Genomic DNA, 26507 nt, shown 5'->3' with positions numbered 1-26507 from the left:
TGTCATTAGCACCGAGGGTATTTGTCTAGATGTCGCATAGGTCTAGGACATCCTTGGTTGGGAGGTGCTAGTCACGATGTTAGATGTTCGTTCCTCCTTGGGACTTTGCTAGGCATATCAGTCTCATGTGGACATGTTCTTTGACATGTCAACCTCACTCTCTGATGCGCTGAAAGGTGTTAAGGTGTGAATGCAGAAAGTGCAGCTTTCTCCTGCCTCATTGACTACTTTTAACAAGCTCAAGAAGGCCTTCCACGAAGCGCCTTGCTAGCAACCATGGCAGGTGCTACAACAAGAGGGATATCGTATCGCTTACATGAGTCGTAAGCTTGACTCTGCTGAGCGCAATCACTCGATATATGATAGAGAACTTCTCGCCGTGATCAAAGTCCTGAACACTAGAAACATTTTCTATATGGGTGCGAATTCACCGTTTGGGATTGCACGTAGGTGGTTATAGACCATGCCTAGTGCTTGGTGGAGTGACCATCAGGCTCGTTGGAGTTGGATTTTTCACTCTTGTAAAGATAGAAAATAGACGAAATGTTTCTTGTGACCGTGTAACAGTCTCCAAATTTGACTTTCAATCTCACCTAATTTTACACCCAATTGTTAAAATTTCATACAAGTATTCAACTAGCTCTTCAATTTCCCACTTTCTCCCAATTTATAGATCCCAATTTCATGCTTTCAACTGCAATGGTTGAAAGACAATTTTGTCCCAATTCGATTTCTTGGTCAATTTCATGTAATTTTACACCAATTGTTGCAATTTTTCTAGTAGCTCTTGAATTTCTCAGTTTCTTCCAATTTATAAATCCCAATTTGTACTTCAGGCTCAATTCACATAATTTCACATCCAATTGTTGAAAATTTACACAATTTTTTCATTTTTTTCACTTTCCCCCAATTTATAAATCCCAATTTTACACTTTAACCTCAATCGCATCTAATTTCACACCCAATTGTTGAGATTTTACAAGTTTCACCTTTCCCAATTTGATTCAACAGCATCACTTCGAAACCTCTCTGCTTCATCCATAGAGACGAAATAAAACGATGCAACATACGAAACATTTCTTGTGACTATGGTTTCTGCTAATGTAGAAGTTGGCTTCCTTCTTGTGCGGGGATTAGTTGCTTGATTCTCTTCTTCTTGCTTGATACATGGATTTTCACATAAAATAGGTTGAATCCTGAAGTTTATGCGTATGTGGTCAAATATATTTTCTCTGTAGCATAGTATATATTTAGATATGTAGGTATCTATCATGAATAAATGGCAGTTTGCATAACATACCTTATCTCAGTCAGTACTTTCCATGGTGATGCCATACATACACGTACCCAACATTTTTAACTGCCTTGCTAGGAAGTTTCCATTAATTGTGATTATGATAGAAATGGTTTTGTATACACACCTTGATTATGAGAGCTTAAAATTCAATGTTGACTTTGGCACAACAATCCTTTTTCATTTGGGTTGTCTTTCTTTCAGGAGCTTTGTAGGAATGGTGGAGTTCTGCGTCTGGCATTGGCTGTGTTGAAACTACATGTGCCGTTTTTGCTCGCAGAGTCAAAGTACCTGGTTTCTTTAGTTGCTCGACTCAAATCAAAGGTCCTTGCATTGGTAAGTCTTGACTTTTTTTGCTAGTTGGAGGGTCATGGTAATGTATGGATGTATGTACAAAGAAAAGGCAGGGTACCGAAATTGCCATATTTGTTCATTCATACTCTCACAGCATGCATACCTACATATGCTTCCACTATGCCTATTGAATGTGTGCACATCTGTGATCTACATTTTTTGCCCTCAGATGGTCCGGTTCTGCGAGACGGAATCAGTTTCATTTCTGGACGAGGTTGCTGCTGATGTAAGGACTATGCATCTTGCAGAGATGGTTGCTTCAGAGGTGAGTATTTTCATGTAAGGTTACAAGCATTCATCCATCTGGGTTTTTCCTAGTGGCAAAGGAAAATTAAGATTAGTGCAGCAACACTTTACTTAACAGGGTTAAGCAAGGGTGAAGGAGGGAGGAAAACAAGGCCACAAGCTGAGCCAAAACCCGAATATTCTATTGCAGCCTAAAAACCACGCACCAAGTACAAACATGATTTCTATACAAGCATCGATTTTTTCACATGACTTGTCCCGAGCCTCAACGCTTGCTTCTTGGTTCAACGCTTTTCTGGTCCACATCCTGCTCCACGTCCTCAGTGAAGTTGCATGGGGACCTTCTGATATGCCCTCTAGAGGGTCCACATGTCCTTCCCTTTCAAAAAGAAATTATAAGGTCCCCTATACATGGTGCTTGTAATGTTCATACGCCTTTTCTATCCTCCAAATTCCAAAGCTCTTGTACTAGGGTGCAATCAAACACGTGACCCTAGCTCCCTTGTTATCATATTTTCAAGTGCTACACCATACTAATACACCAACAAAGCATTGAACCTGAAACCAACAAACAGCACACATCTACTTAACTCCATAGCAGAGACGGGTTACATCATCATGCCAAAGACCTCTCATTGCTCTGAAGAAAACTCTTCCATGATACCAGGCCATGACGCATTCATGGCTGTTAAAATCTCATATAAAATTCGTTTTCATACTGTAATGGTGCATTTTCAAGAATAAGAAGCCCTTTGGTGCAGTTGGACATGATGGCTGAAGGAGGTGAGATAGCTGCTACAATTAGAGTAGCATCCAAGAGAATGGGTTTGGAGAAGAAAGATGAGTACCATCATTTGGTTTTTTTCAGAATTTACATTGAAAATAAGAAGAAAACTCTATCTTGCCAAAGATAGAACGTCTCCTAGGTGATGGGGTCCAGTCCAGCTCCCCACTACAACGAGGATGGCATAAATAAGATTATCTTTTCATGATTCAAAGTAAGGGAGTGGAGGAGTTGCTATGCGATGGGCCTTCAAGATAGCCCTTTTCTTATCATCACCCTCCTTTGGAGGAACCAATTGTTTTAGTGGTGAGCATGTGGAAAGACTTAAGAGACCATTGTTGGGTATTCGGAGCTTTGTATGTGTGAACCAACCCTTGTATGTGTTTATGTATCCACGTATGTGTGAAACAACCGTGAGATGGCATAGTGTGTTTATGTGTGTGCGGAACTTCTTATAGCCGTTTTATGTGTGTGTGTGTGAGATAAGTAGTGGTGTTATAGGCACTCGCCATGCGTCATCGCGCCCCAGTGTGTGTTGTGTCAAAAGATAAGGCTCTAAAGCCTATAAAAGGCACTGCACTTTTTGAAGCTTACAAGATATCAATCAATAGAATTACTATTGAGTCGTGCATGTATTCTCTCTCTAATCAAGTTTGTCTCTAGCTTTCTCTCTCTACACATACTACCAACGACATGGATTTGTTTGATCCCACAGAGCTGTTGCTTCAGCTCTGTGCTAACCATAATCCTAATTACCACAAATGGTATTAGAGCTAGGCTCTCACACTATTGCCCAAAACTTGTCGCCATCATTTCAGAGCTGGCAGCCGCCTGCCCAGATCTGAGTGCTGTTTTCGTTGCCAATTTCAGGTGGTACTAGTGCAGGGCGCACTATCACCGCCCATTTTCCTGGCGGTTCTAGTAGGGAGACATTCGCCACCACCAGTTGCTCCGCCCTGCTCGGCAGCTAGATCTGTGTCCAACTTGGCAGCTCCTCTTGTGCCAGATCTCCGCCTACCTGCAACCCATCTCCTCATCGACTTGTAGACTGTGTGTCTTGCTGCTCAGTGACCACCGCCTGGACCTTCTCAGCCACCTTCAGCTCTCCGCTTCATGTGTGTGCCGCCCGCCACCACTTCTACTTGCTCGTTGATGTCCACCATAAGTGTATCAACAATGTAGTGTGCAGGCTAAGCAAAGGCAAGCAGTGTTGAGCAAAAGCTCTTGGCAATGGCTTCTGCCACGTCTTTGTCTACATCTGTTATGGATTGTTGCTCATCCTCTTCAGTGCAAACCAACGAATCTTCTTCTTCGTGGAACAATTACCTGTGGAATGTCGTTGGTCTTGTCAAAAGGTATTTGATCAGTTCTCAATTTGACAAAGGCACCGCATTATGTCTAGTTGCATTACAGAAGTTGAAAGATGCCCGTTCTATGCTAGAATCTCCTGAACAGTTTGAAGGAATTCTTAGTGGCATGAATGAGAATGAGGTGGATGACATGATAGAGTGAGCAGGAATGGTGTTAATCCAGGCTTACAACGAGAGTGGAAGGACAAGCATGATCTTTAATGATTTGGAGAGTGTTTTTGACTGTTTTGCAAAGGTGCCACCTTCTGTGTTTTTGGCTGGCACCATGGAGGGTGCTTTGGCACTAGCCTGGAAGCGTCGCCACAAGAAATCATCATCTTCAACGGCAAGGGGGGTCTATAATCCCCATCATTGTCTCTGTTTTGTGAGTGTCATGGATACTCTGCTCGAGGAAGTCCCTGAAATTTGAGTTAAATAATCCCTTTGTGTGTTTTTCCTTTATATGTTATCCTTGGTAGGAGCTAGGGGGGTGACAAAGAGCTGGCCTTGTTGCTGCAGTCGCTTGCTGATTAGAGGATTAGCATGGCACAGGAGGTGCACATGGGTAGATCGCTCCCTTGCAACATGTGATGGAGCTAGAAGATAGTTTCTTCCTTTGCGTGTTGGGTCTCACCACCTTCACTTTGAAGGGGGTTTCGTTGGGTGCGGTGCTTGCATGGTAGGGCCACATGGATCAAAGAGTAACTATGTGGAGTCGGGGTCAATGTAGAGCACTGCTCACTGCTTCCTCCATGCTATGCATACCTACTTTGCTGAGCTAAAGACAAAGGAAAAACAAAGACATATGACACCGCTTGCAAAGTGTACACTTGAGGGGGAAACACAACCTCTAGACACTCTTGATAATGTTCTGATAGGAGAAGATGCATCGACTGATGTGCCTCTATCTTGAGGGAGAAACACAACCTCTAGACACTCTTGATGATGTTTCGATAGGAGAAGATGCATCGACTGATGTGCCTCTATCTTCTAAATCTTTTAAGAAACATTGTAAAGAGCAGGGATCATTGAATGCAACACTCAAGCTTTCATAGCATTTGGCATTCCTGTTAATTTGATTCGCAATCCAGATTTCCGCTGCTTGATTATAATAATGTGCACTGAATATTTGTAGAAAGTGAAGCATTCAATGGAAGTTGCCTTGAAACAAAGTCGTTGATTTTTTGCTTACTGTTGGTTGTACCATTGCAATTGATGGATGGACCACTGTAAATAGAACCCCTTGATAAATGTAGTGTGATTCTTCCTAGAGGTGTCGTCTTTCTCAAAGCAATAGACACAACCTTGAGAGAGAAGACTTCATCTACATTGAAAAGGTGTATGAAAGAGCAATTGCTTCGGTGGGTGGACCAAAGAATGTGACAACAATAGTTACAAATAATGCATCAAATTATAAGAGTGCAAGTCTTGCTATACAATCCAAACATCCAGAAATAACATGGGTTCCTTGTGCTGCACATACCTTAAACTTATTGTTGAAAGACATTGCAAAGGTGCCTTTTGTACAACCTACGTTGATACAAATAATATTGTGAAGTTCATTAGAGAACATCAATTCACGCATGCTTTGTTTGGTACACGCTTAGATAAATGCTTGCAAATATTTTATGTGACAAGATTTGCCACTGCATATTATGCATTGTAGTTGTTCGAGTGGCCTTACAGTGGCCGATGCTTGAGGGCAAAGAATCCAAAGTATGCTATCACTGCCCCAAGTGAAATCAATAACAAAGCAAGCATTATAAGACAAAAAACTTAAATTTAAAGATAATCCCATCTAAAATAAAAAACTTATTTCTAAAATTAAATTTATTATTCACATTAAAAATAAACACAAAAATTGAAAGACAAATAAAAAAAGGTCTTATAGTTAAAATTCTTATTCCCATTATAATTAAACACGTGAGCATTACAATTAAAAGATAAAATTAATATAATATGCGCAAAAAAATCGACAACTTTGGCCAATGAGGTGATAGCACAAGTGGTGAAGGTGTTTGCCTAGGACCAGGATGTTCTGGGTTCAACCCCCCACAAGGTGCTTCCTTGGCGGCATCGCCTACGGCGGGTGGTGAAAAACGGTAACTATGGGAGGATCTTGGGCCTAAGGCTAGTTGAAAAAAAAAATAGATGACTCAAGTGCACACACCTGGTCCACATATGTGACAAGGGTGGTCACAGAGAGCCACAATACACATACATGCACATAGTTCAAAGTGCACACCCCTGGCTCACATATGTGACCAAGGTGGTCATAGAGAACTACAACACGCACACACGCACACAAGGTTCAAAGTGCACACACCTGGCCGACATATGTGACTAGAGGGTGGTCACAAAGAACCACAGATACACACACACACATACACACACGCGGTTCAAAGTGCACACATGGCCCACTTATGTGACCATGGTGGTCACAGAGAACCACACACACACATAGAGAAGGAAGAGAGGTTAGGCAATGCTGGTCGTGAAAGTCAATGATCCACCAGGGTGGTCACAGAGAACCACACACACACATAGAGAGGTTAGGCAATGTTGGTTGCGAAAGTCAATGATCCTAGACAATGGACCGAATCCCTCTCAGAAGAGGCAATGGATTGTGTTGGGGTAAAGGCATTATGCCCACCCTTATAGTGTGTATTAGCCCATAAGTTATAGTACATAGTACACTTAGTACTTTTAATGTACTATGTGCACTATGTGTACTAGTGCAATATACATGTGTGATAGGGGAGTCACACACTCACACTTGATGAGTTGACTTATCCCCACAACTCTCTCTCTCTCTCCCTTCTTCTCTCTGTGTATGTCTCCCACATGAAACTCTAACCCTAATTATCTCTCCCATTCAACTGGTATCAGAGCTATCTTGATCCTCTCCCTCTTCCCTTCTATGGCTGCACCCAGCTCTTCACACAATCCCTCTTTCAACTGGTGCCTGTGAGCAAGGTCCACATGAAACTCTAACCCTAATTATCTCTCCCATTCAACTGGTATCAGAGCTATCTTGATCCTCTCCCTCTTCCCTTCTATGGCTGCACCCAGCTCTTCACACAATCCCTCTTTCAACTGGTGCCTGTGAGCAAGGTCGACAGAAGGTCAATCTCTACTGTGTCGAGAGAAGTTGACGGTTGGAAGGGGAGGCAGGTGAGCGAGGAGTTTTACGCGTAGCTGGAGGAGTCAGGCAGGAGTTTAGCGGCAACTCGTGCGCTTGCATAAACGCGTTGGGCGTTCAACTGGCTACTAGGCGGATAGGCGAAGGCAGCAACGCAGGCGTGTGCTGTCTGTGTGAGCGTTGAACGCTGGGCGTCCATACTCAGGCGAACACACAAGGCGTGAGCAAAGCACTCACGCGGGCTACAGGGTAGCGCGAAGGGAAGGCAAGCGAGCGAAGAAGAGGCGATACAGAGGCCCGCCTGTTTATCGGCCATCGCTGCCTGGTGAGGCAGCTTTACGTGGCCGCCTACACGTCGCCGCTGCCTGGTAGGGTGAGAGAGGCCGCCTACACGTTGCCCTGCAATAATGGATGCAGCCGTGGGGCAGCATCAACAGCAAACGTGAGTAGGCATCAACACACGCTTCAGCAGCAGCAACTCCGGATTCAGCAACATCAGCAAGAAGCGCCCCCCTCCCTTTCTGCAACAGCATCAACACAAAGGAATTCAGCCTGCAAATCAGAGAAAAATCAAAAAATTACCTGAGGTATTTGCTTCAATTTTTTGGAATTTGCATGTCCAATTTGCAATTGAGCAGGTACAATCATCAATTGAGCAGGTCAAGTGCCAAATTGCTCAAATTTTGAGCAAAATTGGGTGACATTGGTCACAATCAGGATCAATTTGCAGGAAATTGGATGTCAAAATTTGGGGCTTTTGATGTAATTGTGCAATTAAGCATTCATACATGCTGTATGATGTGAGAAATCGCACATTCGGGCAAAATTGCAGCAAATTGCAGTGCAAATCAAGGGGCTTTTGTGCCGATTGGGTTGATTTACATGCAGACACTCGTATTTGATGCTTTGGGCAACGTGTTGATGCCTGTCAAGCACTCAATGTGCCTGTAAATCAAGGAGTTTCCATGTATTGGATGTATATGTGGCCAGGGGAAAGCATCGCGAAGACTCTGGATGCCTTCATGTGCGTCAATGTACCATGTATGATCAGAAATTGATCTTAAATCAAGGGGCTTTTCAAGATTTTATGCTTGTTGAGCTTGGCAAAACAGCAGGCAAGACTTTTATGCCTTGAATCCTCAGAAATCAGCTTGCAGTCAAGGGGCTTTTGCCCAATTTCTGTTCGGAACTGTTGTATGCAGTGTTCGGGACTGTAAAAGTCTGATTTTCACTCATTTGGACAGCCAGGAGAGCATTTATTGCTACTGTACCTGTTGGTACAGATTTGGTACAGCTTTGTACAGGTTTTGGCATGGCTGCACATTGATTTGAGTGACCAAAAGGCTCAATTTCAGCTGCTGTACTTGCCGGTAGAGGTTTGGTACATCACAGGTGAGCACTTGGTACTGTTGTACAGTACTTTGGAAGGGCAACAGAGCACATTTAAGGTGCTGTCCTAAATCTGCAGCAACCAGATTTTGGTGATTTCATCACATACAGTGGGAGTAGAGTTGCATTTGTGCTTCCGCAGTGGGAGATAAAGCTTGGGAGAACAACTGTGAGCACTTTGTGTGGTTTTTGGTGTAGTGTTTGCACACTTGCAGGGAGTCAGGCATTGACAGGTTGCATATTGCTATGGCAACCCACAGGTGAGAGCTCTTCATTGCTTCACATCAAGAAGCTTGAAGGCTCACATAACTATGATATTTGGCAAACCCAGTGCTATAATGTGTTGCTCCAGAAGAAGCAGCACAAGCCTATCAAAGAAAGGGGTGTAATGCCCGCTTCTCTTACTGCTGAAGAGTGGGAAGATATGGATGAGCTGGCAAGATCTACTATGATGTTGTCTGTGTCAGACTCTTTACTTTTCAGCATTCGTGAAGAGAAGACAGCTTGGGGAATGTGGCAAAGATTGCAGGACTTGTATGCCCAGCAAAGTGCCTCAAGCAAAGTGTATTGGTTGAAGAAACTCATAGGTCTTCAGATGAAGGAAGGGGCTTCTATGACAGCCCATCTAAATGAGTTTAATGGTATTGTGAGCCAAGTTATAAATCAAAAGTTGGCAATGGACGATGAGTTCAAAGCCACTTTTCTCTTATGCACTTTGCCAGAGAGTTGGGACACATTCAGGACAGCCACTAGCAATTCGAATGCTATGCTGTCATATGCAGATGTTGAGGGTGCTCTTCTTCGAGAAGAGATGAACAGGAAAAACAACTCTGTTGGAAAGTCCAATGCAATGAATGCACGTGGGAGATCCCAGCAAAGGGGTAAAAGCCAAGAACAGGGAAGGAGCAAGTCTCGCTCCAAAAAGGACTTGGAATGCCATTATTGTGGCAAGAAGGGACACATCAAAAAGCAATGCTACAAATGGAAAAATGATCAAAAAGGAAAAGGAAAAGGCAAAGACAAAGACAAAGATGAAGCCAAAGGGCAAAAGTGGAGTCAAGATTGAAGAAGTCAATGTGTCACATGCAGGTGACAGTGAGGATGAGGTCCTATTCACGTCTTCACTGGATGCCCATTCACTTCTTACAGGAGATGGTCATGGTATGCACTCATGGATCATTGATTCAGGTGTCTCCTTTCATGTCACAGGTTGCAGAGACTTGTTTGTCAGGTATACTGCTGGCAATGAAGGAGTAGTTTATTTGGGTGATAACCATGCATGCAAGATTCTTGGCAGAGGTGATGTGAGGCTTGTGTTTTCAGATGGCTCACAGCTTATGCTCCATGATGTCAGGCATGTGCCTGAGATCAAGAAGAACCTGCTTTCTACTGGACAGCTTGATGATGCTGATTATGTTACCACATTTGGTCGTGGAAAGTGGAAGATTAGTAAGGGCTCACTGGTTGTTGCCAGAGGCTCTAAGGTGGACACTCTTCACTTTATGCATGCAGGTGCTTGTCACCATGCTAATGTAAATGCAACCGAGCTGCCGGAAATCTCTATGTGGCATAGCCGGTTGGGACACATGAGTGTCAAAGGAATGGAGCAATTGTCTCGTTTGGGTTACTTGCCTTCTCTAAAGTTCTCAAGTTTTCAGTTTTGTGAGCATTGTATATATGGCAGGCAACTCCAGTTGCCCCCCCAAGAAAGCTCTTGGACAGAAAGATGCTCAGTTAGAGCTTGTGCATACAGATGTATGTGAGATGCCTCAACTTTCTTTGGGAGGGGCAAAATATTTTGTGTCTTTTATTGATGATGCCACACGCAAGGTGTGGGTTTATCCTCTTCGTTTGAAGAGTGATACATTCTCAGTGTTTGAGAAGTTTGTTGCTCTTGTTGAGAATCAAACTGGCAAAACACTGAAGGCTTTGCGTTCCGACAATGGTGGAGAGTATATGTCCAAACAGTTTCAGGACTTTTGTGATGCTAAAGGCATCAAGAGGGAGCTCTCTACTCCTTATGATCCTCCACAAAACGGGACAGCAGAGAGGATGAACAGGACCATTTAGGAGAAGGTCCGTTCTATGTTGTCACATGCTGCGTTACCTCATGGTTTTTGGGCTGAAGCTGTTATGACAGCCGTTCATCTTATAAACAGGTCACCTAACACGAGGCTTGGTGGGAAAGTGCCAGAAGAAGTATGGACAGGGAAGCCTCCGTCATACAAGCACTTGAGAGTGTTTGGTTGCGTTGCGTACGTGCATATACGCAGGGAAATGCGCACCAAACTTGATCCTAAGTCTCACAAATGCATATTCCTAGGATATGGTGACAGAGGTGAAATGGGGTATAGACTTTGGGATCCCGTGAATAGAAAGATTATACGCAGCAATGATGTCATTTTTGATGAAACATGCATGTATAAGGAGCCTGCAAGGCAACAGGAGCCTGGCAGAGTCATCTTTGATGATGATGGACATCATGGACAACAACCAAGGGCTGTAAATCAGCCATTACAGCAGCAAAACCAGCCCTTAAATGGTGCTGAAAATGGTCCAAATGGACAGCCAGAGATGGCAGAAGATATCCCTATGGATATACCACAGTTAGAGGAGATACCGGGCGTGATTTTTCAGCCTTATGGCATGGAACAGGAGCCACCAATAGGTGATATGCAGGCTGGACAGCAACCTGCAAATGATGGTCACTGGGTATGGAGGTCCACTAGACCCTCCAGAGCCCCTGACAGGTTTGTTCCAGGGGTTGACTACTTGATGCTCACTGACTGTGGGGAGCCCTCATGTTACAAGGAGGCTTTACAGAGGGCAGACAAGGCTCTTTCGGAGCGTGCCATGAAGTCAAAGATGGATTCTCTGCACAAAAATGGAACATGGAAGTTGGTGCATTTGCCTGCAGGCAAGAAGGTTTTGCCATGCAAATGGGTTTACAGGCTGAAAGTTGCACCAAATGCAAAGCCAAGATACAAAGCCAGGTTAGTGGCTAAGGGCTTCAAGCAGGAATATGGTGTGGACTTTGATGAGATCTTCTCTCCAGTAGTCAAAATGACCACACTTAGAGTTGTATTAGCTTTGGTTGCACATGATGATTTGGATTTGATTCAGATGGATGTGAAGACTGCTTTTCTTCACGGTGATCTCCATGAGGAGATATATATGCAACAGCCAGAGGGTTATGCAGTGAATGGAAAGGAGAAGCTTGTATGCAAGCTGAAAAAGAGTCTTTATGGGCTCAAACAGGCACCAAGGGAATGGTATCATAAATTTGATACATTCATGAAATCCCAGAAATTCAGGAGAAGTGACATAGATCACTGCTTATACACCAAGAAAGGTTTGGATGGCAGTCTGTTGATCCTCATCTTGTATGTTGATGATATGTTGATTGCCGGGAAATCTCGTAAAGAGATGGATGCCTTGAAGAAGAGACTGCATCAAACCTTTGATATGAAGGATTTGGGTGATGCACATCACATTTTGGGTATGCGGATACTTCGGGACAGAAATTAGCATGTGTTGTATTTGTCTCAGAAGGAATACATTGGCAAAGTTTTGCAGAGGTTCAATATGGACGGGGGGAAGAAGACTAGTACTCCTTTGCCTCCATATGTGAAACTCAGTGCTAAGGTTAGCCCACAGTCAGATAGTGGCAGGGCTGATATGGCCAAGATTCCGTATGCTTCAGCTTGTGGCAGTCTCATGTATGCCATGGTTGCTACTAGGCCGGACATTGCATTTGCAGTGGGAGTGGTTAGTAGATACATGGCCAACCCTGGCAAGAAGCATTGGGAAGCAGTGAAAGGTGTCATAAGATACCTGAAGGGCACACAAGATATGTGCATTTGCTTTGGCAAACAGGATGCATTGGTGCATGGTTACACGGATTCGGATTATGCCGGTCATCGAGATAACCGGAAGTCTACTACCGGTTATGTGTTTATATTCACAGGAGGTGCTCTGTCATGGATATCCAGGATGCAGAAGTGCACTGCCTTATCTACTACAGAGGCCGAGTATATTGCAGCCACAGAGGCTTGCAAGGAGGCATTATGGCTATCTCGGTTAGTGGTTGATTTGGGCTATACAGGGGATATTCCATTGTTGCATTGTGACAGTCAAAGTGCCATCCAGTTGGCAAAGAACCTTGTCTTTCATGCAAAGACGAAGCATGTGGATGTGAAGTATCACTTCATCAGAGAGGTGATAGAGAACAAGTAAATTCAGCTTGTTAAGATTCATACGGATGACAACCCGGCTGATCTGTTGACAAAGAGTTTGCCTCCGGAGCGGTTTGCTCATTGCAGACACTTAATGGGCATTGGATGAGGCCAGTTTCAGCCTTGATATGGCCTTGTATATTATCATGTATATGCTGATTTTTCTTTTCCTTCATTTAAGGGCACTTTGCCTTTAAGTGGGAGGTTGTTGGGGTAAAGGCATTATGCCCACCCTTATAGTGTGTATTAGCCCATGAGTTATAGTACATAGTACACTTAGTACTTTTAATGTACTATGTGCACTATGTGTACTAGTGCAATATACATGTGTGATAGGGGAGTCACACACACACTTGATGAGTTGACTTATCCCCACAACTCTCTCTCTCTTCCTTCTTCTCTCTGTGTATGTCTCCCACATGAAACTCTAACCCTAATTATCTCTCCCATTCAGATTGTCCCTCGGACCTTATAAAATATTGGGCATTTGCATAAGTAGTTCTCCTCTGTCTCGACCTTTGTTGAGCAAAGTCGATAAATTTGTCCTCTGTGGCAATGCCCTCGGCCCTCCTCGTCTCCACTCTAAGGTGGTGGGATGAGATGTGACTATGTTCAATCGCAATTCACATGGCATGTGACATGTGCCTTTGTGGGTATCCGGCCTCTGGATGAATCCATCCGTTGTGACCCTCAAGAAGTGATGTCTATAGAATTACATCTTTGTATCTTTGTGGGTAGCTTGGGGAAAAGAGGGGGGGGGGGGTGGAGGGAAGGGGGGTGCAAGCCATTTGGTGTAGGTGTGTAGGTTGAGGAGATCCGATGGAATGTCCGGCTAGTATTTTGATGGGTGAGGTAGAGTGGGGGGCATCTAAACTGTACTGAAAGGGTGGTAGTAGATGATCCATCTGGAGTCCCACTGAGTGAGAGTTGTTAAAGATCTTAATATTCTCAAGGTTAACCATAAGATCTCGCTGCTCACATGTGTGTATTACTTTCAGGTGCCTCCTGAGTCCCTCAGCTGAATCTGAAACAATCCTATATCATCTACATATAGCAAGAGGGGGACCAAGGTACCTACTAGAGGAGAGCATGTGCCGCCTAGTCTGTCAATGAAGTCAGAGATCTCATCAATGTAGAGCCCAAACAGAGTTGTAGAAAGAGGGCTGCCTTGTTTCACCCCAATAGTGCTAGTGACCTCCATGACATACATCCTGAAGCTCTGACCTGGCCAGTACTTGACTCATAAAGTGCCGTGATGCCACATATCACCTTGGAGTGTACACCCAAAGCCTGTAATTGCCTAAGGAGACGAGTGGGGGGGATAGTGTTAAAAGCTTTGTGGAAGTCCGCAAAGCAGCGGTGTGAAAATGTGGTCTAGTGTGGAGTATGTCCAGAAACCTGCCTGCCGTGAGGTCCTGTATCCATGCATCTCCGAAATGGAGCCGAGCTCACATAGATCCATAAACTTTGGCCAATGTGTGACCAATCATGATAGTCCTGTAGTTGCCAGGATCTGATGGGTCCCTGGCGCTTTGAGGATGGGAATGATGGTGTTAGTGGACTAAGAAGGTGGGAAGCCATGGCAAAGAGAGAGAGAGAGAGAGAGAGAGAGAGAGAGAGAGAGAGAGAGAGAGAGAAAAGACCAAAGGTCTATGAGACCATGACTGAATCATTGAGAAAAACAAGAGAGAGAGAGAGAGAGAGAGAGAGAAAGAAAGAAAGAAAGAAAGATTTTATTAACGTCTTCCAAAAGACCGAACTCGGCCTATGAGACAAATCGGAGTACCTGTATGGGGTATCCTCTGTCATCCCAACAAAATGAAAAAGTACTGAACAAAAAAAAAGCTGAATCTGGGTGTGCGGGGGATGGAGCTCTACTACTAGGAGAAAAATGCAAAGCTATATGCATGGAGTATACAATCATGATATGCAACCTAGCTAGCTCCATCCTGTACCATACTGGGGGTATAGAATGGTATACATCAGTGAAGGGGGTGTCCACAGCTCCCTGAAGAACATGCCTGGGTGTGCTCTGAAGCGAGCCAGTCGCTCCGCACCCTCTCTGTGAAACTGAGCTCTGATCGCTGTCATCTCTCTCTGGTATAGGCGTGGTGTCCGAAAGCCAGGTGCCCTCTGTCTCCTGCGGGCTCTAAGTGTCTCTGCTCTCTGGAGAGTAATTCCCTGCCGTGTAGGGGCTGGGAGGGGGATGGATCTCTGAAAAAATGCAGTAATCTGTGTCTGTCTCCCTCCCTCTGGAGCTGTCTGAGCCTGTAATAATGTGCCTCTGTGGCGCTGTATGTCTAGAATGTATCTCCCCAGTATGCGCTGGTCTGCTGCCTCAAAGATCTGGCGTAGGGAACGTGGCTCTCTGAATAGAATGGGATATCTCTCTCTGATGGCTGTATATGCTCTGCATCTGCATACATAATGCTCCTCACTCTCCACCTCCTCTCTGCACAATCTGCATACCCTCTCCTCTCGGGGGATCCGTGCTGCTCTGCCAGTCTCAATCTCCAATCGGTGTGATGAAACTCTGAGTTGACCAATAGCCACTCGGGAGCCGTGTGATAAAAAGCCCTCCATGTATCTAGGCCTCTCTATAAATCCATCATCAGTGATACTCATGAAGTGATCTCTGTAGTATAGCATCTTCGGTGGAAGAGGCTGTGTAGGCGATATCCATGTCTCTCGTGTATAGAGCTGCCATAGATCCTGTCTCAATACTCTGTTCCTCTCACTATGAGAGAGACGGATATGTGGTGCATCCCTATCATACTGGAATGGTGGTAGATGATCCATGTCTAGGCCATGCTGTGAGAACCAATGTGTGACCTGTGCATACCATGATCCTCTGTCTCCTGCCTCAGCCAGCTGTCTAGATGCCTCAAAAGCTCTGTATGACAATCTGTCCTGTGGCATCTCTCTGAATCTGTCTAGCAGGCATATAGTCTGAAATATGGCCTCTACCATCATAGGAGGCGCAGCAAACTCTGCTCGGATAATGTCATGAGGTACTGACGGTTTGCTGCGTATCATGCGTGCCATCATGAGGGCCTGTGGTCTCTCTATCTGTGTCCACCAATGGGTAGCAAGGCCTGGCGCCCATACCGCTGCTCCATACATCAATGCCGGTGTGACTAATGTGTCAAATAGCCACCCCTTCGTCCGGGGCTCCTGAAAATGCACCTGGTGGCATTGTCTCTCTAGCATAGCCAATGCTGCATATCCCCGTGTCAATCTAGCTCTGGCTGCTGAACCCATGGTGAAGCGTGTGGCTGCTGCAGAGAAGGTAACCCCTAGGTACACGTATGATGTCACCACCTCCACCTGGCATCCTGCGAGAGTAAATGTCAGCTGACTCCTGCCCTGTCTCGATGTATGAAAGACCATAACCTTGGTTTTCCCAAGGTTCACAGTAAGACCCCTCTGTGTGCAAAAATCATGGAGTGCATGTAAATGCTGCTGTAGACCACCTGGAGACTCAGACACTAATACAATATCATCAGCATAGAGCATAATATGTACTGAGGTACCTGCTAAATCAACTCCATCTCCGCCTCCCCGTGTAATGAAGTCAGCCACCTCATCAATGTATAACCCAAATAGCGTGGGGGAAAGTGGGCATCCCTGCTTCACACCAATGGTGCTAGCAATAGTCTCGGACATGCCTCCTGGACATCTGACTCGCCCAAAAACCTGCTCATATAATGCATAGATGCCCCATGTCATATCTGCTGGTATGCCAAGAGACTGCAGGCGCTGAAAGAGCCTCTCTCGTGGTACTGTGTCAAATGCCTTGCGGAAATCCACGAAGCAGCAATAGAGCTTTCTCTTCCTCACTCTGGCCTGATCAATCATACATCTCAAAGTGAATACATGGTCGGTGGTAGAGAAAGCTCTCCTGAAGCCTGCCTGCCCTGATGAGCGTAAACCTGCTCGCTCAGCATATAAGCTAAGCTCCTGCTCCAGCACTGCACCATACAGTTTGGCCAGCACGTGGCCAACCATAACCGTCCTGTAGTTGCTCGGATCGAGCATATCCCCTGTTTTGTGAATCGGCACAATGGTATGCATCGTCCACTCTGCAGGCAAACCCTCTGCTAGTGCCCTGTTAAACAGGTGTGCAAGAAAAGGAGCTAAAGAATCTACTGCATATATGAGATGCTCACCCTGCAGGCCCATATGGTCGGCGGCCCGTCCATGCTGTAGGCGGCGGATAGCTTCCTGTACCATCGAGTGGGTAAAGAAGCTAGCTGTGGTAGGTCGAGGCTCCTGTGGCTGAGGTATAGGTGGCTGCTGTGGGGCATGGTATAGTCCCTCTGCATATGTGTGCCATGTCTGTGGGTCTGCAATAGGTGTCGGGGTCCGGGGCTCTCTAAAGTGCCGCCATGAGACAGGGCTATCTCTACTCATGAAGAAATGAAAGATCTCTAGCTCCTGTATCTCTGCGAAGGCCCGCCTTTTGCGGCGAGTAAGTCTCCTCATCTCTCTCCTCGACTCCTGCTCTGTGATGGCTCCCAAGGCTCTCTGTATGCGCAGCCGTGAGTATAGGGCTCTGCACTCGTCATCATACCATCTGTTCTGGGGCATAGTCCCAGGTCTCGCAGGCTCTCCTGAGTGTACACGATGTGGGAAGCTCTGTAATGCAGCCGTGTGTAGGAGTGATGCGAGCTGGGCTGTAATGGTATCCATAGGTGCCAGGGGATCCATGAGTAGGAGCCCATCCTCTACTCTGCCAGTGTATATGTCTGCCATGTCATGTGTGAAGTAGATGGTAGTGTGTGGCGTCGGTATGTGGGGGGCCAGTGATACTGGTGATCCGGCTAGTGAAAATGCCAAGTATGTATGATCTGCCCCAATAGGACGAGGTGGAATGGAGAATGAGGTGACAAGCTGTGATGCCTCCAAAGACCCCATAATGTAGTCTACCACCGTGCCTCCGGTCTGTGTATGACCCCCATGTGGAAAGCATGTCAGCCCTCCTGATCCCGGCCACTGTAGCATCCCGTTATAAATAACGAGACGATGCCTGGCTCCCAACTCTAGTAAGTGGTCCCCATAATGTCCTCTATCTGGTCCAGTGTCCTCTGATGCCCGACTAGCCCCTATCTCCTCTGGATCCACAGGGTGGAGGATCTCCATGTCATCATAGTCATACACCTCACACTGTCTGCTCTGTGTGTGGGCATTGAAGTCGCCCGTAAGAAATACTTCCCCTAGTGTAGAATAATGCATAATCTCCTCTGACAGACAAGTGTATGGCGAGGCTCCTGTCTCCTCCTCCTGTGGCATGTCCTCTGTAATGACATAGGATGATCCTAATGGAGAAAAGTAACATAAAGCTATGTATATAACCCTGTCCTGTGAGAGCTGTAAGCTGATCCACATGTATCTAGCCTCTGGATCCTGTGCTACCACTCTCAGTCTCCCCTGTAGCTCCCGTCTGAATAGGACTGCTACTCCCCCCGACCCTCTCGAGGTACCCTGGCGTGTGGTCCTCCTGTATGCTGACTCCCACTGGAATCCCTCTACTCGAGGTAGCCCTCTCTCTGGGCTCTGATGTGTCTCTGTCAGAAGTATGATGTCTCTCCCCACCATAACATGCTCCAGTCGTCCAGGCTGCACCCATAGTGAACCATTACAGTTCCATACTGCCATGTGTATCTCTGTCAGTGGCCTGGTCTGTGTCCCATAGACCCCAAACCGCTAATCCATGGGCCGGCCATCAATGATGACCCGACCATCTCGATAGAAGGGAGAGAGAGAGAGAGAGAGAGAGATGAAAAGAGAACAACTAAATGAGACTAAGAAGTACAATAAATTGATTGTCCTACAATTATAAGAACAGAATTGTAAGACTCCGAGATGATACTGAGTAGAAAATACTGGAAAATACTGAAAAATGTATATCCGGTAGATCCATGTATGCTGATCAGTTGAAGTGTCTACTAAAGACCCAATGGGCCTATGAGACCAAAGTGATACAATAATGTCCGTGGCATATCTCATCATGGAATGGAAAATAAAACAGAAAGAAAACATAAACATAGCTATCTTACTGGGGTGATACAAAACTGTCCAGGTGTGGGACTGATGGTTTGCTCTACGGATCATATGGGAGAACATCATGACCTGGGGCCTCTCAACTCGCTGCCAATCCTCATCGGATAAATCTGGCCCCTAGAAAGCTACTGCATACATCAAGGCTGGTGTGACCAGGGTGTCAAAAAGCCAGCCCTTCGTCCTGGGCTCCTGGAAATGTGCCTGGAAGCACTGCCGCTCAAGTAAGCTCAAGGCTGCATATCCCCGCGTCACTCTGGCATGTGCTACGGGAAGCATGGTAAAGCGTGGGCCACTGAAAGTGACACCAAGGTAGACATAGGATGAGACAATCTCCACAGCATCTCCTCTATATGTGAAGCTCAATCTGGATGTGACGGGGCGGGAGGTATTGAAGGTTAATAGAGAGGTCCCGCTGAGTGCAAAAGTCATGTAAGGTATCCAACTGTCTCTGAATCCCTTTGGCTGAGTGTGAAAGGAGGACGATGTCATCTGCATAAAGTAGTATGGGGATCAATATGCCTGCCAGTGTGGGACCAGCCCCGCCTAATCCATCAATGAAGCTCGAGATCTCGTCAATGTAGAGGCCGAAAAGAGTGGGTGATAGAGGGCAGCCTTGTTTCACCCCAATGGTGCTGGAAATCTCCTGTGATGTACCTCTTGGGGCTCTCACTCGTCCGGTGACGGACTCATAGAGGGCGATGATGCTCCAAACCATGTCAGATGGGACTCCGATCTCTTGTAGACGGTGTAAGAGGCGGGCTCGGGGTACAGTATCAAAAGCTTTGCGGAAATCCACAAAGCAGCAGTAAATCCTCTGGTGTCGTGCTCTACCCTCCTCGATGATGGCACGGAGGGTGAAGATGTGGTCAAGGGTAGAGTAGCTCCTCCGAAAGCCAGCCTGTCCTGAGGCTCTGTATCCGTGGCTCTCTGCAAATGAAGTTATGAACTAAGCTCCGCCTCTAGCACTGATCCATAGAGCTTGTCCAATGTGTGGCCAATCATGATCGTCTTGTAGTTATTAGGATCAAGTGGATCTCCGGCTTTGAGGATGGGGGTGATGGTGTCGGTGGACCAAGAGGGTGGAAATCCTTCACGAAGGCCTCTATTGAACATGTAGGCTCGTAGGGGCGCTAGGGTATCATGGGCATGGGAGATGTACTCGGCAGTGATTCCCTCATGATCTCGGGCTCGCCCATTGCGTAGTCTACGAATGGCCTTGAGGACCATGCCCTTTGTGAAGAAGGTGGAGGTGGTGGGGCGGGGGTTTGGTGGTGGGGGTAGGGGTGGCTGATGGGGGATAGGGAGCGTGCATAGGAGTGCCATGTGTCTGGGCAGGTGATAGGTGTGGGAGGGCGATGTTCTCGGAGTTTCCTCCATGCCTCTTTGTAGTTCGGCCCTAAGAAAAGTCGGTATAACTCATCCTGGGGGGAGGTGGTGGAGGGACGGGTGGTGTGGAGGTAAGAGTGAAAGAGAGGTAAGCATGGTCACCTTTGAAAGGGGGTGGCGGAATGTAGAAGTCGGGGATAAGGTGTGCCAAAGCCAGAGATTCCATAAGGTAGTCCACAGTGCTAGTACCTCCTGAGCGAGGGAAGGAGGTGAGGGCGCCGGAGGAGGGCCATCGGGACATCTTGTTATAGATAACGAGACCATGTGCAGCTCCCAGCTCTAAGAAATATCTCCCGGACACTGTGACCTCACGGTCCTGTGATGATCGTTGCAGCCCTGTGTCAGTGATGTCCAGCTCCTGTAGTCTGATAGGATCGTCTAGATCGAGTAGTGGGACCTGCTGACTTCCCGTCTTGGCATTGAAATCCCCGAGACGTCTACAAAAGACCCGAAGGGCCTATGAGACAATGATTAGTACAATGATACCATGGGTATATATCGCCATGGAAAAACTAAAAAAGAACATGAAAACTGTAAAGTGAAACATGACTTTAGAAGCCTCCTCAAGGCAGATGTGGCTATGGTGAGGGCATTTCATGTCACCGGAAAAGCTCATGGATCTGTCTCCGTGTGGTGGAGTTCCTCGGCATAGCAGCTATAAAACGTGTATTTTATAAAAAATACTCGACGGGACGTTTTTTTGGATAAAAAACGTCCTTTTGAAAAAAAACGTGAGGTTTTTTTTTTATTAAAAAATTTGCCAGGCTAACGTTTAACGTTATGCTTGGGCTTTTTTGTGATCCGCGTGCGCTCTGGTGCGCTGTGCTGCTTCCCGAACCTGCACGCCCAAGTTCACGTTCGCTTCCTCGTTGCCGCCCCCCTTTCTCCGGTACGGTACCCGGTACGTCTCTCTCTCTCTCTCTCTCTCTCTCTCTCTCTCTCTCTCTCATTCATCTCCGCTCGTTCGTCCCTGCTCGCCGCTCGCTGGCCGCTGGTACGGTACTCTCTCGGCCCCCTTTCCCCACCCACCCTTGCTCAGGCTCCCAAGGCAGCAACATAACTCTCTCTCTCTCTCTCTCTCTCTCTCTCGTCTCAATACATATTACATACTATCTACACACACACTCACACACGCATACTTATTACTACCTATAGGCTACGTAGGCGGCGGCACTCGTGTGAGACGCAACATGGGGAGAAAGAAATTAGCGGTATGGGATGAAGTGATCGAGAACAAGGCCGACAAAAATTGGCGGTGCAAGCATTGCAACATTGTCTACACCGGCAGTGCACCGCGTGTTAGAGCTCACCTTCTCCACATTACTGGCCAGGGAGTTGATGTGTGTCCTAGCGACATTCCTGATGATGTCATTCAGAAATTGGGTGAAGATCCAAGTGTTGTTCGTGCCAGAAAGAGAGCCCGAGTTGAGGTTCAAGGTACGGCACCTTCCATCATAGATTCCTCCCAGACTTCACCACAACAGGATGTTCCCGCATCATCAGTTGCCGGTTCTTCTCGAGCTCTAGCCTCTTTTCTCCACATAGCGGTGGTGCACATCCATCTTTCACCCCAAGCCCTCCACCTCCAAATGTGCCAAAGAAGTCTCTTCAACAAAGTTGGGCCAAAATCAAGCATGAGAATGCAAGACGAAGAGTTCGGCAATACTTCTTCGAGTGCAATGTGCCCTTTGACCATGCTCGCAAGCCGGCTTTTCTACACATGCTTAGTGCGGTGGCGGATGCGGGGCCCACATTCAAGCCTCCATCATATGAGATTCTTCGCACCAAAGAATTGAAGGCAGAGGTCATGGACATTGAGAAGGAGCTAGCACCAATACGGGCGGCATGGGCAAGGTATGGGTGTACTATTATGTGTGACGGGTGGTCGGACACCAAACGCCGCCCTCTCTTAAATATCCTTGTCTCTTGTTGTCTCGGCACCATGTTCTTGACTGTCATAGATGGCTCCGGGGAGGCACATACAGCTGAATTTATCTATGGGCATCTAAAGCCAGCAATAGAACAAGTGGGAAGCGAGAATGTGGTTGCGGTAGTCACAGATAATGCATCCAATTGCAAGGCTGCCGCGGCGCACTAGTGGAGAGAGACTATCCACAAATCAGTTGGGTTCCTTGTGCTTCGCATTCGATTGATCTTCTAATTGAAGATGTGGGAGCCATACCATGGGGTGGCGGATGTGGTGAAGAAGGCTGAGTTTATGGTAAACTATGTGACAAGAAAGCAACGAGCTCTTGGTATCTATCGGGCAAATTGTGAGACGGAGCTCGCAAAGCCTTCAAGTACCCGCTTTGCCTACCTCTTCATTGTCCTCCAAAAATTGGTAAAATGTCGACGTGGTTTGCGGCGTATGATTACGGATGACAGATGGATTTCATGGGATGGTAGCCGCACCGAAAAGGGCAAAAGATTTGAGGATCTCATCTATGAGGCAGTCTTTTGGCATGATGCGGAGTGCATTGTAGCATTCATGGAGCCATTGATCGCAGCACTACGCCTTAGCGACTCGGAGGGATGCACCATGGGCCTCATCTACGAGTTCATGGAGAAGGTGGGCGCGGCCTTCAATGCAAGCAACCTCTTTGATGATAATAGGAATGCCACTTGCAAGTTGTAGGATGTAAGTCGTTCTTTGCTTTTGACTCTTGAGTCTTTTTTCTTATAATGTATTCTAGATTCTAATTTATTGTCTTTTGTTCTAAACTTCTTTGTCAAAAGGATGGATGAAATCAAGGAGATATGGCAAACACGATTGGATTGGTTTCATCGTCCAATTCATGCTGTTAGCCACATCTTGCATCCACTTTGGAGACAAGATGCTCAAAGACATGATCGCGAGCTAAATGTGGGATGGAGAGAGTACACCACCAAAGTGGAGAGAGACCCAATAACGCAAGATCTTCTCGAGACCCAGCTTCTTCGGTTTCGCGACATGCATGATGTTGATTTTGGCTCACCACGAGCTAGTCTTCGAGATGCCGAGCTTAAACCTGTCAGTTGGTGGGAGAAGTATGGTGGTGACTGTGCCGAGCTACAGCGCATTGCTATGAGGGTTCTCTCACAAGATTGCTCCTCCGGCGCTTGTGAGAGAAATTGGAGCTTGTTTGCGGCCATACACACAAAGAAAAGAAATTGCTTGTTGCTTGCACAATTAAAGCGTCTTGTCTTTGTCAATTCCAATCTGAAGCTTCTTCGAAAGAGGGAAAAAATGAAAGCAATCAATGAGATCAATCCTGACACTTTCAAGGTTGAGATTCGCATGGAGGAGCTAGTGCACCCTCGTGACGAAGAAGATGAAGTGTGGGCTTTCCTTGCAGCAGAGAGAGCCTCTTTTGCACATCAGACTCGCACGAGGACCGGCACCATAGGCAGGGGCAGAGGCAGGGATAGAGCCAGAGGCAGGGGCAGAGGCAGAGCCAGGGGCAGGGGCCTTGAGACAGAGGCAGAGGCAGGGGCAGAGGCAGAGCCCGAGCCAGAGGCAGAGGCCAGCATTAGTGATTGGAGTGTTAGTGAGGAGGATGAGCATGACCGTGACCATGGTGGGGATGATTCTAGCTCAGAGTCCGAGTCTTGACTCTGATGAATGACTCATGAGTCACATTTTGTATGCCACATTCCAGTATCTATAGACTAGTGGCTCATTTTTATGTATGACATATGTTCATTGTTATTATGTTGCGGCTTCGTCCTTATTTATGTTAGGATTCAGGATTCAAGATCCCCATTTTGTGATTTTAGATTCATGAGTACTCAGTACATTTCATGATTATCTTGTATTCTCTAATCTCTTTAAGCATGATAATGATTCATAACTCAAGTCTCTCCTTGTCTTTCAAAATTAAAGTTTAAAGTTTAAACGTTCATAAGTTCATAAGTTATAACTCCAGTCTTGAGTCTTAAAGTTCAACACTTCAAGTTTCAACTTTAAACATGTATGTGACATGTCTCGACCAAACTAGTGTTTTTTATTTAAAAAAAAACGGCGTTTTTTATTTTGGCCCCTCGAAAAAGACGTATAATACGCGTATTATACTTTGCCATATTATACGTCCCGTCTCGTACCTGGCTGCTATGTTCCTCGGTGCTCTAGGTCAGGGGTGTTTGGCATGTAGGATGGAATAGGCCTGCCCACTTGGGACTCCTTTTGATGCGGTGGTGTACGGCTGGTATGAGCTGATGTCGATGTGGTGGTGTCGGCATGAGTGGCTGATGTGGATGCTCGTGCCATGAAGAAATCAGTGATGGATCTCTGGGCAACGTCTTGTATGGGCTGGCCTTGTCTCTCAGCATGTCCTCTCAATACTCCGTGTGTTATGACTTACCGTTCATACATGGGTCACATTTACTATGTTATGGTCTCATAGACCCTTTAGGTCTTTTTGAAGGCATTAATAATCCCCTCCCCCCTCCCCCTCCGAGAGATTCAGTGACTCCAACCACAAGGAGTTCCATCTTGACCTGCAGATGCCTGACTATGTGACGCTACACGGAGACACACGCTTTTTCAGAGAGAGAGAATTGCTTTCCCTCTTATTGTGATCCATGATGAGTTTGGATTCCCATCATGTCTGTCACCAGACGAGATCCTAAGATGGTTATGTAACCCTTCCGTGCTTTTATACACCATGCCTCCATTGGCCGTCAGTCTTCCTGGGATACTTAATAATGATGGCAGTCTTCCTGGGATACTTAATAATAATGGTGGTCAGTCTTCCTGGGATACTTAATAGTTTCCACCTTTTTTTTTTCAGGTACATTATGCTTTGTTTAGGTTATATGGGAGGCCCTATGCATCTCCCACTACTTATTGTATCGTCATTGGTCTCATGGCTCCCCAAGACCTTAAGACCTAAACCTGTTTTGGCCCCCGAAGACCACCTCTGCATCAAGGGTTCAACCACAGGTTTAGGTTGTCTGTGTTGGATCCTTGATGTGGAGAGAAATGATGCCTTGACATCCCTTCATAGAATAATATTGTTGATTCCTCTCTTGACTCTTTTTGATCAGGTGCTCGCTCTTGTGAGGAAGGCTCTACTTGAAGAACCTAGAGATTTCCAAGAATCGGAAGATGAAGATGAGGAAGTACCGTCTGGTCTTTTGTATATACATGCAATGCGTTTGGCGGACATCTTCTCAGATGATTCAAATTTTCGGAACTCCGTAATGGACTATATTGTGCGCACAAACTCCCCTAATTTTCTTTCCGCTTATCCACAAAGCAAAAACCTAGTGCCATTGTTGCCAGGTTGCAGTATTTTTCTCTCGGATAGGCAATGTCCCATGTTTCTGATTCTGATTTCATATTACCATGTCCATTGGTAGCAGGCACCCAATTTGGCGAAAGTCCTGGCACAATCACCAACAAATTTCTTATCAGGATGGTGTGGCAGTTTGGTGACAGACGAGATCAAGCCTGGATCAGATTCTGTGCTTATATATGATCCATTTAGAGCTGCTGGTGCAGCGATGCATTCTTTTAAAAGCTCAGGGGGATCATCAGCAAGAACATCAGGAAGTGGTGCTGCCTTATTGCCAGATGATTCATCTGGTTGTTCGCTGTCGGCAGGGCAACTGCAGTTCGCTTCTTATTCGCAAGAGAGATCATCTTTGTTTGTAAAGATCTTGGCAAATTTGCATTGCTTCAACCCTGAGATATGCCCTGGTTGGTTTTAAATGGTTTTCAAGTTTTTCTAACCTTATTTAGTTTGGACATTTTAGGTATCATGGCATGAGTGCATTTGGACATGTAAGGTTAGATATGTCCTGGTTGGTTTCAAATAGTTTTCAAGTTTTTCTCACCTTATGCAGTCTGGACGTTTTAGATATCATGGCATGCTTGCATTCGGGCATGTGAAAATTACATACCAATTACGTGCATTTGGACATGTAAATTTACATATCAGTTTTATCTACATACATTTATATTAATATGTACTCATACACGCATGCATACATATGTACGTGCACACATGCATAAATATGTACGTATGCATGTGCATACCTGCATACGTATGTACTTAAGTACTCACATGCACACATATCTATATACTTATAACACACACACACTTTTTTTATTTTTATTTTGTGAAACCACTGATTTTAATTAACTTAATGTAGAACCACTACCACCAAGAGTGGATGGAAGCTAGAAACAGTGGGAAAACACTTCTAAGATATGCAAGATAAATGTCTCTTATATGATAGGCATCATATAGAGAGGTATGCAAAGAATGCTTGAAAAATGCAT

At 45.9% G+C, this 26507-nt stretch overlaps 1 protein-coding gene across 3 annotated transcripts in view; it reads left to right on the top strand.

Moving 5' to 3' along the window:
• Positions 1 to 26507, top strand: part of LOC147618859 (nodulin homeobox-like) — a 113178-nt gene that overhangs the window by 60936 nt on the left and 25735 nt on the right. For all 3 annotated transcript variants that reach the window (XM_086773941.1, XM_086773940.1, XM_086773939.1), the window contains exons 7-10: positions 1499 to 1630; positions 1818 to 1913; positions 25268 to 25435; positions 25586 to 25922. In XM_086773941.1, coding sequence (XP_086630067.1) covers positions 1499 to 1630; positions 1818 to 1913; positions 25268 to 25435; positions 25586 to 25922 — 733 coding nt within the window. The remainder of the gene's footprint in view (positions 1 to 1498; positions 1631 to 1817; positions 1914 to 25267; positions 25436 to 25585; positions 25923 to 26507) is intronic.

The sequence above is a fragment of the Cibotium barometz genome, chromosome 34, assembly GCF_041138505.1.
Source record: "Cibotium barometz isolate CiBa-2024 chromosome 34, ASM4113850v1, whole genome shotgun sequence".
NCBI classification, from domain to species: Eukaryota; Viridiplantae; Streptophyta; class Polypodiopsida; order Cyatheales; family Cibotiaceae; genus Cibotium; species Cibotium barometz.
The sequence above is the reverse complement of the archived record's forward strand: the minus strand, read 5'-3'. Positions and strand labels throughout refer to the sequence as shown.